Source organism: Gigantopelta aegis, chromosome 3 (assembly GCF_016097555.1).
Source record: "Gigantopelta aegis isolate Gae_Host chromosome 3, Gae_host_genome, whole genome shotgun sequence".
In the NCBI taxonomy this organism is placed as follows: domain Eukaryota; kingdom Metazoa; phylum Mollusca; class Gastropoda; order Neomphalida; family Peltospiridae; genus Gigantopelta; species Gigantopelta aegis.
Genome location: NC_054701.1, coordinates 970,450 through 989,906, shown reverse-complemented (window position 1 = coordinate 989,906; position 19,457 = coordinate 970,450). Strand labels below are relative to the sequence as shown.

The window sequence follows — 19,457 nt, the reverse complement described above, 5'->3', positions numbered from 1 at the left end:
AGGTGGTCCCTTACATGGGTGTGGAGACGACATTGACCTACAGCAGGTGGTCCCTTACATGGGTGTGGAGATGACATTGACCTACAGCAGGTGGTCCCTTACATGGGTGTGGAGACATTGACCTACAGCAGGTGGTCTCTTACATGGGTGTGGTGACGACATTGACCTACAGCAGGTGGTCTCTTACATGGGTGTGGAGACGACATTGACCTACAGCAGGTGGTCTCTTACATGGGTGTGGAGACGACATTGACCTACAGCAGGTGGTCCCTTACATGGGTGTGGAGACATTGACCTACAGCAGGTGGTCTCTTACATGGGTGTGGAGACGACATTGACCAACAGCAGGTGGTCCCTTACATGGGTGTGGAGACGGCATTGACCAACAGCAGGTGGTCCCTTACATGGGTGTGGAGACGACATTGACCAACAGCAGGTGGTCCCTTACATGGGTGTGGAGACGACATTGACCAACAGCAGGTGGTCCCTTACATGGGTGTGGAGACGACATGGACCTACAGCAGGTGGTCTCTTACATGGGTGTGGAGACGATATTGACCTACAGCAGGTGGTCTCTTACATGGGTGTGGAGACGATATTGACCTACAGCAGGTGGTCTCTTACTTGGGTGTGGAGACGATATTGACCTACAGCAGGTGGTCCCTTACATGGGTGTGGAGACGACATTGACCTACAGCAGGTGGTCCGTTACATGGGTGTGGAGACGACATTGACCTACAGCAGGTGGTCTCTTACATGGGTGTGGAGACGACATTGACCTACAGCAGGTGGTCTCTTACATGGGTGTGGAGATGACTTTGACCTACAGCAGGTGGTCTCTTACATGGGTGTGTAAGAAATAGGTAGAGATACCTTTCAGTAAATGGCTGCTCTTATCAGTGGTGTGTATGTAACAGACTAAACAGACTAAATAGTGAATACCTTTGTAGTGGCAGTCATAATTTGTTAATTATCGACAGACTATAAACTGTGTATGTCTGTAGTGACAGTCATAACATGTTAATTATCGACAGACTATAAACAGTGTGTACATCTGTATAGACAGTCATAACATGTTAATTATAGACAGACTATAAACAGTGTGTACCTTTGTAGTGACAGTCATAACATGTTAATTATACAGACTATAAACAGTGTGTACCTTTGTAGTGACAGTCATAACATGTTAATTATAGACAGACTATAAACAGTGTGTACATCTGTATAGACAGGTTGTGTTTTCTCTGCACAGGGCCAGCCCCGGTAACTGCCTGTGTTTGGCGTGTGATTAACCTTGTGACATCTCTGTACACATGTAACAGTTGCTCGACATCTCGCCGTGATGGACTCTGCCGATGATTCTGTCACACGACATGATGTCGACACCGCGATGGACTCTGCCGATGATTCTCTCACAGGGCAAACAGCCCACACCTCTCTCCTGGATGATGATCACTTTGACTTGTTTGCGGCAGTCGGTACTACCACAGACTCTACCGATCTGGGAGGTGCGGATGATACTGCGGCTGTTCACACAAACAACGGAGGAATTACCAACCCTCTAGATGATCTGTTTGATTTCTGCTCATTGCCCTCGCTTCCTCTACAGGTAGGTGTAGATTATTGATCTAGTGTTTTTAAAAAGTTTATTATCATCTCTTCCTATACAGGTATGTGTAGACTGTTGATCTTTGATTGTGTCTAAGTTTAAGCAATGTTTCTTATGGGTATGGAAAAATTAAAAATTGATTTCGTTGCTAAATTCTGAAGATTAAAAACTTGCTTTCCTTGTCTTTCATATAACACCAGTAGTGTACTGGTGTAGTTTAGTCAGTTTGCAGATAACAGAGTCACATGGGAGAGAGGAAAATTTGAAATACACAAAACACATATACACAGTCGCTCAAATGTAATTTTGTTTATACAACAAACATAATTGATATTTTTCAGTATTGGCGTGTAAACTTCAGCATTAAATCTTTTTGACAAAATTAATATTATTATTGATAAACAATAAATATTAACCAAACCAAATCCTAAAGAAAAAAAGAAATGAAAATGACACACACATACATGTACTCACTGCACTATCATGAATAAATACAAACCTGTATTTGTATCTAGAGAAGTGTTTTGATTACAGATCTATTGTATATCAGTTATTATGTCACCGCACTAGCTTTCCTAAACCACTGAGCTTTGATTGTACATGTGTGTACCAGTCGATGATGTAGAAAACTCTGAAAGAAGCTTAAAGAAACAATGCGTGACTGGACGCGCATTTCATGTTCTGCTTACAGCAAGATCACATTGTGCAATATGTAATACTTTCACTTGTTAATGTTCAGGATGCTACACGTGGCCTACTCTCTTTGTTATGCTTTTGACGGTAAATCTTCATGTTTTTCTCACATATTTAAGATGTGCACTGTAAATGCATTTGAATGTAATGTTTTGTTGTGTTAGCCAATGCACTATGGTACATGGTATATGGTAATATACTTAGAGCAGCACACAAGTATTGAAACAATAGAAGTAATAATTAAAATGTCCTTCTTCTTCTACTACTAATACTACTATTGCTTCTTCTTCATATTATTATTCTAGCAAATAATTTATTTGCTTGTACATTGTATTTTCATGTATTAAACAGACTTACTGTTGATGATAACGGACCAGAGAATGGTGTCTGATATGAAGCAGTGACAAACAGTATATAATAATAATACACAGTAATAAACAGTATATTATAACAATACACAGTAACAAACAGTATATAGTAACAGTACTCAGTAACAAAAAGTATATTATAACAGTACTCAGTAACAAACAGTATATTATAACCACACAGTAACAAACAGTATATTATAACAATACACTGTAACAAACAGAATATTATAACAGTACACAGTAACAAACACTGTTATACCAGTACACAATAATAGACATAATATTATAACACTACTTGGTAACAAACAGAATATTATAACAATACACAGTAACAACCATAATATTATAACAGTACACTGTAATAATATCATAACTGTTTGATAACAAACAGAATATTATAACAGTACACAGTAACAAGCATAATATTATAACAGTACACTGTAACAAATAATATAACAGTACTTGTTAACAAACATAATATAACAATACACAGTAACAACATAATATTATAACAGTACACTGTAACAAACAATATTATAACAGTACTTGGAAACAAACAGAATATTATAACAGTACACAGTAACAAGCATAGTATTATAACAGTACACTGTAACAAATAATAATATAACAATACTTGGTAACAAGCAGAATATAACAGTACACAGTAACAAGCATAATATTATAACAGTACACTGTAACAAACAATATTATAACAGTACTTGGAAATGAACAGAATATTATAACAGTACACAGTAACAAGCATAGTATTATAACAGTACACTGTAACAAATAATAGTATAACAGTACTTGGTAACAAACAGAATATAACTACACATTAACAAACAATATTATAACAGTACACTGTATCAAACTTAATATTATAACAGTATACAGTAACACACAGAATATTATAACAGTACACGGTAAAAACCAGAATATTATAACAGTACTTGGTAACAAACAGAATATTATAACAGTACTTGGTAACAAACAGAATATTATAACAGTACACAGTAACAAACAGAATATTATAACAGTACACTGTAACAAACAGAATATTATAACTATACACTATAACAAACATAATATTATAACAGTACACTTAACAAATAGAATATTATAACCGTACACAGTAACAAACATAATATTATAACAGTACGCAGTAACACAGAGAATATTATAACTACTCAGTAACAAACAATATTATAACTACACGGTAACAAACAATATTATAACAGTACACGGTAACACACAGAACATTATAACAGTACACAGTAACACACAGAATATTATAACAGTACACAGTAACAAACTTAATATTATAACAGTACACTTAATATTATAACAGTACACTGTAACAAACCAATATTATAACAATACACTGTAACAAGCTTAATATTATAACAGTATGCAGTAACAAATAAAATATAACAGTACGCAGTAACACAGAGAATATTATAACAGTACACAGTAACAAGCATAGTATTATAACAGTACACTATAACAAATAATATTATAACAGTACTTTGTAACACACATAATATTATAACAGTACACAGTAACAAACAGAATATTATAACAGTACACTGTAACAAACATAATATAACAATACACTATAACAAACATAATATTATAACAATACACTATAACAAACAGAATATTATAACAGTACACTGTAACAAACAGAATATTATAACAGTACACAGTTACAAACATAATATTGTAACAGTACGCAGTAACACAGAAAATATTATAACAGTACTCAGTAACAAACAATATTATAACTACATGGTAACAAACAATATTATAACAGTACACGGTAACAAATAAAATATTATAACAGTACACAGTAACACACATATTATAACTACTTGGTAACAAACAGAATATTATAACAGTACTTGGTAACAAACAGAATATTATAACAGTACACAGCAAGAAACAATATTATATCAGTACACAGTAACAAACAATATTAGAACAGTACACTGTAACAAACAATATTATAACAGTACACAGTAACAAACAATATTAGAACAGTACACTGTAACAAATAAAATATAACAGTACTCAGTAACAAGCATAATATTATAACAGTACACAGTAACAAGCATAATATTATAACAGTACTTGGTAACAAACAGAATATAACAGTACACAGTAACAAGCATATTATAACAGTACACAGTAACAAGCATATAACAGTACACAGTAACAAGCATAATATTATAACTACACAGTAACAAACTTAATATTATAACAGTACACAGTAACAAACTTAATATTATAACAGTACACAGTAACAAACTTAATATTATAACAGTACACTGTAACACAGAAAATATTATAACGGTACACGGTAACAAACAATATTATAACAGTACACAGTAACAAATAAAATATTATAACAGTACACAGTAACACACATATTATAACAGTACTTGGTAACAAACAGAATATTATAACAGTACACAGTAACAAACAATATAACAGTACACAGCAACAAACAATATTATATCGGTACACAGTAACAAACAATATTAGAGCAGTACACTGTAACAAACAATATCATAACAGTACACAGTAACAAACAATATTAGAACAGTACACTTTAACAAATAAAATATTATAACAGTACTCGGTAACAAACAGAATATTATAACAGTACTTGGTAACAAACAGAATATTATAACAGTACACAGCAATAAACAATATTATATCAGTACACAGTAACAAACAATATTAGAACAGTACACTAACAAACAATATTATAACAGTACACAGTAACAAACAATATTAGAACAGTACACTGTAACAAATAAAATATTATAACAGTACTCAGTAACACACACAATATTATAACAGTACTTGGTAAAAAAACAAACTATTATAACAGTACTTGGTAACAAACAGAATATTATAACAGTACACAGCAACAAACAATATTATATCAGTACACAGTAACAAACAGAATATTATAACAATACACTATAACAAACAGAATATTATAACAGTACACTGTAACAAATAGAATATTATAACAGTACACAGTAACAAAGATAATATTATAACAGTACGCAGTAACACAGAGAATTTTATAACAGTACTCAGTAACAAACAATATTATAACTACACGGTAACAAACAATATTATAACAGTACATGGTAACGAATAAAATATTATAACAGTACACAGTAACACACAGAATATTATAACAGTACACAGTAACACACAGAATATTATAACAGTACACAGTAACAAACTTAATATTATAACAGGACACAGTAACAAACTTAATATTATAACAGTACACTGTAACAAACTTAATATTATAACAGTACACTGTAACAAAATATATTATAACAGTATACAGCAACACACAGAATATTATAATGGTACACAGTAACACACAGAATATTATAACAGTACACAGCAACAAACAATATCATATCAGTACACAGTAACAGACAGAATGTTATAACAGTACTTGGTAACAAACAATATTATAACAGTACTTGGTCACAAACAGAATATTATAACAGTACACAGTAACAAAAATAATATTATAAAAGTACACTGTAACTAACAGAATATTATAACTACACAGTAACAAACAGAATATTATAACAGTACACTGTAACAAACAATATTATAACAGTACTTGGTAACAAACATAATATTATAACAGTACATAGCAACAAACACAATATTATGACAGTTCACTGTAACAAACAACAGCATATCTAAGACTGTTATTTACAAATAAACTAATCAACTAATTTTTCCTCAATAAAATCTTTTTTTTTTATTGCTTTCAAATTATAATAAAAATAAATAATTTAAGGATGGCATTTAAATAAAGATAACTGATAATTTATTAATTGAATGACTGTACAACAGTGTATTAACTGGTGTTCAATTGTGACAGTGTATTAACTGATGTACATTGTGACCATATATTAACTGGTGTACATTGTGACGGTGTATTAACTGGTGTACATTGTGACAGTGTATTAAATGATGTTCAATTGTGACTATTAACTGATGTACATTGTGACAGTGTATTAACTGGTGTACATTGTGACAGTGTATTAACTGGTGTACATCGTGACAGTGTATTAACTGGTGTACATTGTGTCGGTGTATTAACTGGTGTACATTGTGACGGTGTATTAACTGGTGTACATTGTGACTGTATTAACTGGTGTACATTGTGACTGTATTAACTGGTGTACATTGTGACGGTGTATTAACTGGTGTACATTGTGACAGTGTATTAACTGATGTACTTTGTGATGGTGTATTAACTGGTGTACATTGTGACAGTGCATTAACTGATGTACTTTGTGATGGTGTATTAACTGGTGTACATTGTACATTGTGACAGTATTAACTGGTGTACATTGTGACAGTGTAGTAACTGATGTGCTTTGTGACGGTGTATTAACTGGTGTACATTGTGACATTGTATTTACTGGTGTACTTTGTGACAGTGTATTTACTGGTGTACTTTGTGACAGTGTATCAACTGGTGTACTTTCTGAAAGTATCAACTGGTGTACTTTGTGACAGTGTATTAAGTGATGTACTTTGTGAGGATGTATTAACTTGTGTATTTTGTGACAGTATATCAACTGGTGTATTTGTGACAGTGTATTAACTGGTGTACTTTGTGACAGCGTATTAACTGGTGTACTTTGTGAGTGTATTAACTGGTGTTCATTGTGACAGTGTATTAACTGGTGCACTTTGTGACAGTGTATTAACTGGTGTACTTTGTGACTGTATTAACTGGTGTACATTGTGACAATGTATTAACTGGTGTACTTTGTGACAGTGTATTAACTGGTATACTTTGTGAGTGTATTAACTGGTGTTCATTGTGACAGTGTATTAACTGGTGTTCATTGTGACGGTGTATTAACTGGTGTTCATTGTGTGACAGTGTATTAACTGGTGTTCATTTGTGACAGTGTATTAACTGATGTACATTGTGATGGTGTATTAACTGGTTTTCATTGTCACAGTGTATTAACTGGTGTACTTTGTGACAGTGTATTAACTGGTGTACTTTGTGACAATGTATTCACTGGTGTACTTTGTGATATACTATATTAACTGGTGTACTTTGTGAGTGTATTAACTGGTGTTCATTGTGACAGTGTATTAACTGGTGTACATTGTGACAATGTATTAACTGGTGTACTTTGTGACAGTGTATTAACTGGTGTACTTTGTGAGTGTATTAACTGGTGTTCATTGTGACAGTGTACTAACTGGTGTTCATTGTGACGGTGTATTAACTGGTCTTCAATTGTGACAGTGTATTAACTGATGTACGTTGTGACAGTGTATTAACTGATGTACATTGTGACGGTGTATTAACTGGTGTTCATTGTGACTGTATTACCTGGTGTACTTTGTGACTATTAACTGACAATGTATTTTGTGACAGTGTATTAACTGGTGTACATTGTGACAGTGTATCAACTGGTGTACATTGTGACAGTATATCGACTGGTGTACATCGTGACCGTGTATTAATTGGTGTACATTGTGACAGTGTATTAACTGATGTACATTGTGACAGTGTATTAACTGGTGTACTTTGTGACAGTATCTACTGGTGTACTTTGTGACAGTATCAACTGGTGTACTTTGTGACAGTGTATTAAATTATGTACTTTGTGAGGATGTATTAACTGGTGTACTTTGTGACAGTCAACAGGTATTTGTGACAGTGTATTAACTGGTGTATTTTGTGACAGTGTATTAACTGGTGTACTTTGTGACTGTATTAACTGACAATGTATTTTGTGACAGTATTAACTGGTGTACTTTGTGACAGTGTATTAACTAACAATGTACTTTGTAACTTAACTGGTGTACATTGTGAAAGTATTAACTGGTGTCCATTGTTAGTGTATTAACTGGTGTACATTGTGAAAGTATTAACTGGTGTACATTGTGACCGTGTATATTAACTGGTGTACATTGTGACAGTATTAACTGGTGTACATTGTGAAAGTATTAACTGGTGTACATTGTGACAGTGTATTAACTGGTGTACATTGTTACGATGTAGGCAACATATTGTCGCTCTCTATACTATGTAGTACTAATGTGTATTACGTCACAGTTTGTGTGTTCCTAGGGTTCTGCATTAAAGGCCAGTCTAACAACATGGCGTCAGAAGTGGTTTCGCTGTTAAAAATGGAATGCATAGGACAGTTAAGTAACCGTAAAGCAATCTGCACTGATTTAAAGCCTGGTACTGTCTAAAACTGCCTAAATATCCATGTGAAATGTCATCGGCTCATGACGGGGAAAAACCCCCGCGAAAATCACATTGCAAAAGTGACGTCCACAAATACAGCTTCATGTGACTCATGAATAGTGAAATAAAAAACAAAACAAAAACAAAACAAAAAACAACAAACATTTATACAGTTTAATCATCGTTTCGATTCGAGTGACACTAATAAATGTTTCGTTTGTGATGAAAGCAGGCACAAACACTTGAAACAGTTAAAAGGTATACTGTCCGAAAAAAATAAATAAAATTGTACGGTACAGAAAACAAATCTTGATTATGGCATCAGGAGGCATTCCCGTTCCAGCGCCAATGGTAATAAAAGGTGATTTTAAAAGCAACTGGAAGTTTTTTAGTTCACAGTGAAACAATTACAAAATAGCAACCGAGTTAGATAAAAAAAATCAGAACATTAGGGTAGCAACACTTTTAAGAGTGATGGGAAAAGACTGCTACATGATTTATCAGCATCTAGCTATATTAGAAGAAGATAGAAAAAAAGAGAGTGAAATCCTCAAAGCACTTCAGAAACATTTTGAGCCCAAAACAAACGTTATATATGAACGATACATATTTAACACTACTGATCAAGCACCATCGGAAAGCATAGATACTTACGTCTCTACGCTGTGAAGTTTAACTGAGTCATGTGCATATGACATACTTCGAGATGAACTGATCAGGGATAGAATTGTCTTAGGTACTAATGATGGAGGTGCAAGGTCTAGAATGCTGCGAGAGCCAGAACTTACTCTTAAGAGAGCGATAGTCATGTGCAGAACCAGTGAAATAACTTCTCAACAGCTGAGAAAGTTGAAGGAATCTGAAGTTCAGTCAGTGAACTATGCTGCAAAGAAAAAAGAATCGGGTAGAAAAGATAGAAGCAAAATATCTTTTCAGTTGCGATATGGAGCAAAGCCCGAGAGAGACAAAAGAGAAAAAATATCTTGCAAATACTGTGGGAAAACGCATGTCAAAGATAAAAATAAATGTCCTGCATATGGTCAGACTTGTTCGAAATGCAACAAGAAGAATCATTTTCATTCAGTTTGCAGACAGTCCCGCACACAACTGTCAAAGAGAATACATGCAGTAGAAGATGACTGTAGTTCCGAGTGCTCTGAATCTAGTGAAAGAAAGAAATGTTTTATTTAACGATGCACTCAACACATTTTATTTACGGTTATATGGCATCAGACATATGGTTACGGACCACACAGATTTTGAGAGGAAACCTGCTGTCGCCACTACATGGGCTACTCTTCCGATTAGCAGCAAGGGATCTTTTATTTGCACTTCCCACAGGCAGGATAGCACAAACCATGGCCTTTGTTGAACCAGTTATGGATCACTGGTCGGTGCAAGTGGTTTACACCTACCCATTGAGCCTTGCGGTGCACTCACTCAGGGTTTGGAGTCGGTATCTGGTTTAAAAATCCCATGCCTCGACTGGGATCCGAACCCAGTACCTACCAGCCTGTAGACCGATGGCCTACCACGACGCCACCGAGGCCGGTCTGAATCTAGTGAATTGTTGTTTTCAGTTTATTCAGAAATGAATATGAAAATGACTGTCGGAAAATGTACTCGCAAGGTTAAATGTCAGCTGGACACAGGCTCCACTTGCAATGTAATCAGTTTAAATGAATACTGCAGGATAGTGCAAGATGGCAATCCTAAGCTAGAGCAAAGCAATGTAAGAATAAAGCTCTATGATGATACAAGAATGCTGTCGGAAGGACAGTGCACAATTAAGTGCACAGATGGAAACAAATCGCATGACTTTGTATTCCTAGTAGTTGATGTAGACCAAGTAACTTTGTTGTCAGCTGATGCTTGTACAAAAATGGGTCTGTTGACATTAAACACTGTAAACAGTGTGACTGACCACGGAACTTCGCTGAATCACAAACAGCTGATGGATAAATTTGGTGATGTGTTCGAAGGATTAGGTTGCTTACCAGGGAAATACCACATAGAAGTTGACCCTGCGGTAAAACTTGTACAACATCAACCATGTAGAGTACCAAAAGCCTTAGAATCTGATCTTCGGAAAGAAATTGACTGCTTAGTCAAACGAGGGGTGCTAGCAAAAGTAATCACTCCCACAGATTGGATCAGCAGTATGGTAGCTGTTAAGAAACCCTTGGGTAAACTGCGCATTTGTATAGACCCAAAGGACTTGAATGTTGCAATAAAGAGGTCTCACTATCCTATGACCACTATTGAAGATATCCTTCCAAGGATTACAAAAGCTAAAGTGTTCACAGTGTTAGATGCAAAAGATGGATTTTGGCAAATTAATCTTCATGAATCCAGTAGTTACCTAACAACATTTTGGACACCATTTGGACATTACAGATGGCTCTGCATGCCATTTGGAATCAAGTCTGCTCCTGAAGAGTTTCAGCGTAGACAGCGTGATGCATTACAAGGACTCCAAAGCACAGAGGTTATCATTGATGATATCTTAATCTATGGTTGTGGCGACAACATGGATGAGGCTATCAAAGATCATGATGCAAACCTGGGAAAACTTCTTGAACGTGCTTGTGAAGTTGGATTAAAATTCAATAAAGAGAAACTGAAACTGCGTCAAACAGAGGTCAGGTATATGGGAAATATACTTACCTCAGAGGGAATTCGCCCAGATCCAATCAAAGTCCAAGCAATTTTGGATATGCCAAAACCGACAGATGTCAAAGCTGTTCAACAGTTTATTGGTCTTGTTACTTACCTGGCGAAATTCCTGCCGCATCTGTCTGAAGTTTGTGAACCTCTCAGACAACTGACAAATAAAGACACAATCTGGTCGTGGCAATCACAAGAGGAAAAAGCATTTCAAGAAATCAAAACTCTTGTTACCAAGCAACCTGTTCTAAAATATTATGATCTGGCAGAGGAGGTCACAATACAGTGTGATGCCAGTGAAGTCGGCCTTGGAGCAGTTTTGCTTCAAAATGGACAACCAGTCGTCTTTGTATCACGAGAACTAACGCAGGCAGAACAAAGGTATGCTCAAATCGAGAAGGAATGCCTTGCAATAGTTTTTGCATGCGAACGATTCTACCAATACATATTTGGTCGCGACTTGGTCACAGTGCATTCAGACCATAAACCACTGGAAATCATTTTCAAGAAGCCGTTACTTGGAGCACCAACACGACTGCAGAGAATGCTGCTGAGATTGCAGCAGTACAGCTTACATGTAGAGTACAAGAAGGGGTCGCAACTCTACATTGCAGATGCTTTATCACGCGCATCACTTCCTTTTCAAAAAGTGGAAACTAGCACTACATCATCTCATATCTTCCGTGTTGAAGAAGAAAAGTTCAGAGAAGAACTCGAGTGCATTAACTTCACAGATTCTTTAAAAGTCAGCGTGTTCAGACTGCAACAGATATGAATAAACACACAGCACGACGTAGCTCTTCAAACACTGAAATCCGTTGTTCTGTCTGGATGGCCTGAAACAAAGAATGAAGTACCAGTTCAGATACGAGAATACTGGAACTTTAGGGATGAACTTACAATTCAGAATGGAATTCTTTTCAAAGGAAACCGTGTTATAATTCCGAAACTCCTTCGCAGTGAGCTTTTGACAAGAATTCATTCCAGCCATCAGGGTGTGGAAGCGTCGCTAAGAAAAGCAAGAGATGCCCTGTACTGGCCAAACATGGCCAATGAAATCAAAGACTACATTGGACAATGTAGTACATGCAACGAGTATGAATCATAGCAACAAAAAGAACCGCTCTTAACACACAATGTTCCTGATCACCCCTGGAGTAAACTAGGTATAGATATCTTCACACTGCACTCACAAGACTACCTAGTAACAGTGGACTACTACTCAGACTTCTGGGAACTTGACATTCTTAAAGATACAACTTCGACAACAATCATCGATTGTCTCAAAGTATACTTCAGCAGACATGGAATTCCGGACATTGTGGTTACAGACAATGGACCACAACTTGCTAGCAAGGAGTTCAATGAGTTTGCACGCGAGTGGGAATTTGAGCATGTTACATCTTCACCGTACCACAGTCAGTCTAATGGCAAAGCAGAATCGGCTGTGAAAATTGCCAAGAAACTGGTAAAGAAATCACAGAAAAGTGGTAATGATCTCTGGAAATCTATTCTGGATTGGCGTAATACCCCAACTGAAGGCATGTCAAGTAGTCCAGTGCAGAGACTTATGTCACGAAGAACACAACACTCATTACCGATTGCAGAAGTTTTACTTAAACCGCAAGTGATTGAACATGTGTATGACAACATCAAATTGAAACGCCAGAAAGCAAAGCTTCATTATGACAAACATGCTAAGGAGCTCCCAGAACTGCAAATTGGTCAACAAATTCGTATGGCTCCTCTTCCAAACGACCGTGACAAAATATGGAGGCCCGGCAAATGTGTAGACCAAGTTTCATCAAGATCATACATTGTTGATGTCGGCAGACAGTTTTATCGCCGAAACAGAAAATACTTACGAACAACAGTTGAAAAGACAATTAACCAGCCCAACAACCTGGATAATATTCCACCAAGACCAGCGAGTGAATTTGGTAATACAAATTCTGATAATTCGAAATCAGTTAAAAATCACACATCAGACATGATCGTGAAAGATTCAGATATTTCAAACAATGACAGTAATTCACTAAGTCTAAAGAATTCACAAAACACAGGAGAACTGTCTACAACAACACATACCAAAGAATCTAGACAACACAGACTGCCAAAGAAGTATGATGATTTTGTTGTTGGTTGATTACCCAAAGTGAATACCTTTTCACACCAAGTTGTGTTACATACATAACAAGTTGTGTTCACAGGCTTGTTTTTAATTGTTTCTTCTTGTTTTCTTTTCTTAAGAACTTTGTAAGGAACATTGCAAGATTGACTCTAGGAAGAATAATTGATTTTTTGTTTGTTTAAAGTTTGACCTACATATCAGCATTATGGTTATTACTAGGTACTAGTAATTGGAATATCTGACAATCATGGATAATAGTAATTTTGTTTGATATTATCAAGTGTGAGGTGAAGCACTATCAGAACATTGAATGGACTAGACTTTATTTTCTTTTCTTGTTGGACTGTTAAGGGGAGAAAACCTGTAATTTCTTTTATTGTAAAGTTGCTTAGAAAAACAAAACAAATTGAAAGAAAGGGAGATGTTACGATATAGATACAGCCAACATATTGTCGCTCTCTATACTATGTAGTACTAATGTGTATTACGTCACAGGTGTTCCTAGGGTTCTGCATTAAAGGCCAGTCTAACAACATATATTGTGACAATATATCAACTGGTGTACATTGTGACAGTGTGTTAACTGGTGTACTTTGTGACAGTGTATTCACTGGTGTACCTTGTGACAGTGTGTTAACTGGTGTACTTTGTGCACTGTATTAAGTGGTGTACTTTGTGAGTGTATTAACTGGTGTACATTGTGACAGTGTGTTAACTAGTGTGTTAACTGGTGTACTTTGTGCACTGTATTAAGTGGTGTACTTTGTGAGTGTATTAACTGGTGTACATTGTGACAGTGTGTCAACTAGTGTGTTAACTGGTGTACTTTGTGCACTGTATTAAGTGGTATACTTTGTGAGTGTATTAACTGGTGTACATTGTGACAGTATCAACTGGTGTACATTGTGACAATGTATTAACTGGTATACTTTGTGACAGTGTATTAAGTGATGTACTTTGTGAGGATTTATTAACTGGTGTACTTTGTGACAGTATATTAACTGGTGTACTTTGTGACAGTATATCAACAGGTGTATTTGTGACAGTATATTAACTGGTGTATTTTGTAACTATTAACTGGTGTACTTTGTGACAGTGTATTAACTAACAATGTACTATGTGACTATTAACTGGTGGTACTTTGTGACAGTATTCACTGGTGTACATTATGACAATATATCGATTGGTGTACATCGTGACCGTGTATTAATTGGTGTACATTGTGACAGTGTATTAACTGGTGTACATTGTGACAGTGTATTAACTGGTGTACATTGTGACTGTATTAACTGGTGTACATTGTGACTGTATTAACTGGTGTACATTGTGACAATGTATTAACTGGTGCACATTGTGACAGTGTATTAACTGGTACACATTGTGACAGTTTATTAACTGGTATACAGTGTGACAGTGTATTAACTGGTGTACATTGTGACAGCATATTAACTGGTATACTTTATGACAGTGTATTAAGTGGTGTACTTTGTGAGTGTATTAACTGGTGTACATTGTGACAGTATCAACTGGTGTACATTGTGACAATGTATTAACTGGTATACTTTGTGACAGTGTATTAAGTGATGTACTTTGTGAGGATTTATTAACTGGTGTACTTTGTGACAGTATATTAACTGGTGTACTTTGTGACAGTATATCAACAGGTGTATTTGTGACAGTGTATTAACTGGTGTATTTTGTAACTATTAACTGGTGTACTTTGTGACAGTGTATTAACTAACAATGTACTATGTGACTATTAACTGGTGGTACTTTGTGATAGTATTCACTGGTGTACATTGTGACAATATATCGACTGGTGTACATCGTGACAGTGTATTAATTGGTGTACATTGTGACAGTGTATTAACTGGTGTACATTGTGACAGTGTTAACTGGTGTACTTTGAGGCAATGTATTAAGTGGTGTACTTTGTGAGTGTATTAACTGGTGTACATTGTGACTATTAACTGGTGTACATTGTGACAATATATTAACTGGTGCACATTGTGACAGTGTATTAACTGGTACACATTGTGACAGTTTATTAACTGGTGTACATTGTGACAGCATATTAACTGGTATACTTTATGACAGTGTATTAACTAGTGTACTTTGTGGGTGTATTAACTGGTGTACATTGTGACAGTGTGATGACTGGTGTACCTTGTGACAGTGTATTAACTGGTGTACACTGTGACAGCATATTAACTGGTGTACTTTATGACAGTGTATTAACTAGTGTACTTTGTGGGTGTATTAACTGGTGTACTTTGTGACAGTATATTAACTGGTGTACTTTGTGACAGTGTATTAACTGGTGTACTTTGTGACAGTATTAATTGGTGTACTTTGTGAGTGTATTAACTGGTGTACTTTGTGGCAGTGTATTAACTGGTGTACTTTGTGACAGTGTATTAACTGGTGTACTTTGTGGCAGTATATTAACTGGTGTACTTTGTGAGTGTATTAACTGGTGCACATTGTGACAGTGTATTAACTGGTATACTTTATGACAGTGTATTAACTAGTGTACTTTGTGGGTGTATTAACTGGTGTACATTGTGACAGTGTGATGACTGGTGTACCTTGTGACTGTATTAACTGGTGTACACTGTGACAGCATATTAACTGGTGTACTTTATGACAGTGTATTAACTAGTGTACTTTGTGGGTGTATTAACTGGTGTACTTTGTGACAGTATATTAACTGGTGTACTTTGTGACAGTGTATTAACTGGTGTACTTTGTGACAGTATTAATTGGTGTACTTTGTGAGTGTATTAACTGGTGTACTTTGTGGCAGTGTATTAACTGGTGTACTTTGTGACATTGTATTAACTGGTGTACTTTGTGACAGTATATTAACTGGTGTACTTTGTGAGTGTATTAACTGGTGCACATTGTGACAGTGTATTAACTGGTGTACATTGTGACAGTGTATTAACTGGTGTATTTTATGACAGTATTAACTGGTACTTTGTAACAGTTTACTAACTGGTGTACGTTGTGACAGTGTATTAACTGGTGTATTTTATGACTATTAACTGGTGTACTTTGTGACTATTAACTGGTGTACTTTGTGACAGTGTATTAACTGGTGTACTTTGTGACAGAATATTGACTGGTGTACTTTGTGATGGTGTATTAACTGGTGTACTTTGTGACGGTATATTAACTGGTGTACTTTGTGAGTGTATTAACTGGTGCACATTGTGACAGTGTATTAATTGGTGTACTTTGTGACAGTATTTTAACTGGTGTATTTTGTGACAGTGTATTGACTGGAGTACTTTGTGACTGTATTAACTGACAATGTATTTTGTGACAGTATTAACTGGTGTACTTTGTGACAGTGTATTAACTAACAATGTACTATGTGACTATTAAGTGGTGTACTTTGTGACAGTATTCACTAGTTTACATTGTGACAATATATCGACTGGTGTACATTGTGACCGTGTATTAATTGGTGTACATTGTGACAGTGTATTAACTGGTGTACATTGTGACAGTGTGTTAACTGGTGTACTTTGAGGCAGTGTATTAAGTGGTGTACTTTGTGAGTGTATTAATTGGTGTACATTGTGACAGTGTATTAACTGGTACACATTGTGACAGTGTATTAACTGGTGTACATTGTGACAGTGTATTAACTGGTGTACTTTGTGACAGTGTATTAACTGGTGTGCATTGTGACAGCATATTAACTGGTGTACTTTGTGACAGTGTATTGACTAGTGTACTTTGTGGGTGTATTAACTGGTGTACTTTGTGACAGTATATTAACTGTTGTACTTTGTGACAGTGTATTAACTGTTGTACTTTGTGACAGTGTATTAACTGGTGTACTTTGTGACAGTATATTGACTGGTGCACTTTGTGATGGTGTATGAACTGGTGTACACTGTGACATCGTATTAACTGGTGTACTTTGTGACAATGTAATAACTGGTGTACTTTGTGACTGTATTTGCTGGTGTACTTTGTGACACTGTTAACTGGTGTACTTTGTGACACTATTAACTGGTGTACTTTGTGACAGTGTTTTAACTGGTGTACTTTGTGACACTGTATTAACTGGTGTACTTTGTGACAGTATATTAACTGGTGTACTTTCAGCTTGTACCTGTGAATGAAAGATCGTCTGGTCACCCTGACCTCCTGATTGATATTGGAGAGTCTGACCCCAGCAATCTGTCCCCGGAAACGGCACCTTCAGACAATCGTTCCCTGGGAAAATACCCTACAGACAATCAGTTCTTAGAAACAGTTCCCACAGACAATCTACTTGGAGGTGAAATAACGGAACAAGTGCCTGCAGACAAACCAAGCAAGATTCAGTCTTGGGACAAACTGGAACAAGAGGTTTGTGAAATACAGATATATTTTTTATTAAAATAATAGGATCACATACATACATGAAGGCTTTTTGGATATGTTGTACCGTGTTAGCCAATGTGTAGAAATTGAAAGACTAAGAAAAGTGATATCTCTATCAATTATACTCGCCCTCTATACCAAATAGGTAATGTGTATAAATTGACATTTAGCGTCTGTCTGGGTCAGTCCTGGTTCCTTCTAAAAACAGCCAGTGTATGTGCTAGTGTTACAGTGGTAATCAGTGAAACAAGTGACTGGTAATGCAGGGTAACCAGATAGCCAATATAATTTTCATTTCATGCTGCAGTTTCATTTCACCATCTCATCCCATCCCTATCCCCATCCCATCCCTATCCCCATCCCATCCCCATCCTCATCACCATCCCCATCCCATACTACAACAGCTTGTTCTGAATGTGCACATTAAATTCTGACCTAACCTGACCTGAATCGAAAAGAGTAGCCCATCGTAAATAAAATATGTTGAGTGTGTTGTTAAATAAACCATTTAACAATCCCAATCCTAATACCCAGTCCCACCCCACCCCCATCCACACCCCACTCCAACCTATCCCATCCCTTGACTGCCAATCATTGTGGAAATTCTATAGAGAATAATGCCTAATGGAAATTGTCATAATTTAGTTTTTTATTGATAAATTTATGTGACTTGTGTGTTTTTCAATGTTGAGTTTATAATATTTGTGGTGAAGATTGACTCCTCGTGGACGGTCGTTGATAAAGGGATGACCGATGACCCGTTCTGTGACGACATGCTGTTTGGTGATGGAGCAGACAAACGGAAATCCTCTTCTGGTCAGCAGGTACCCGATATACTCGCAGATGACTTACTGAGTGGGACGCCCGATCTCATTAATAGTCATGAGGCAAACATGGATGGAGTTGACAATGATGACATATTTGGATTTCTTGAAGACGCAGATGTCAACAACAGTGCCTGGCCGTTTAAAAAACGTGATTCTTCGTACTCATCACAGAAAAGTGCAGTAAGTACAACAGTGCCTAACTATTTAGAAAACATCACAAACTCTTACTGACTTGACTAGATGTAAACCTCCTTGTATTTAGTGTCAACTGACTATCTAGAAAACATCACAAACTCTTACTGACTTGACTAGATGTAAACCTCCATGTATTTAGTGTCAACTGTGACTATTTAGAAAACATCACAAACTCTTACTGACTTGACTAGATGTAAACCTCCATGTATTTAGTGTCAACTGTGACTATTTAGAAAACATCACAAACTCTTACTGACTTGACTAGATGTAAACCATCATGTATTTAGTGTCAAATGTGACTATTTAG

General features: G+C 36.0%; 1 protein-coding gene across 1 annotated transcript in view; it reads left to right on the top strand.

Annotated features, from left to right (window-relative positions):
• LOC121366339 overlaps nt 1–19,186 on the top strand; it is a 34,352-nt gene extending 15,166 nt beyond the window's left edge. Inside the window, exons 2-4 of the mRNA XM_041490828.1 lie at nt 1,253–1,609; nt 17,868–18,113; nt 18,842–19,186. Coding sequence (XP_041346762.1) covers nt 1,343–1,609; nt 17,868–18,113; nt 18,842–19,186 — 858 coding nt within the window. The 5' untranslated portion in view covers nt 1,253–1,342. The remainder of the gene's footprint in view (nt 1–1,252; nt 1,610–17,867; nt 18,114–18,841) is intronic.
• The last annotated feature ends 271 nt before the right edge of the window (nt 19,187–19,457 follow it).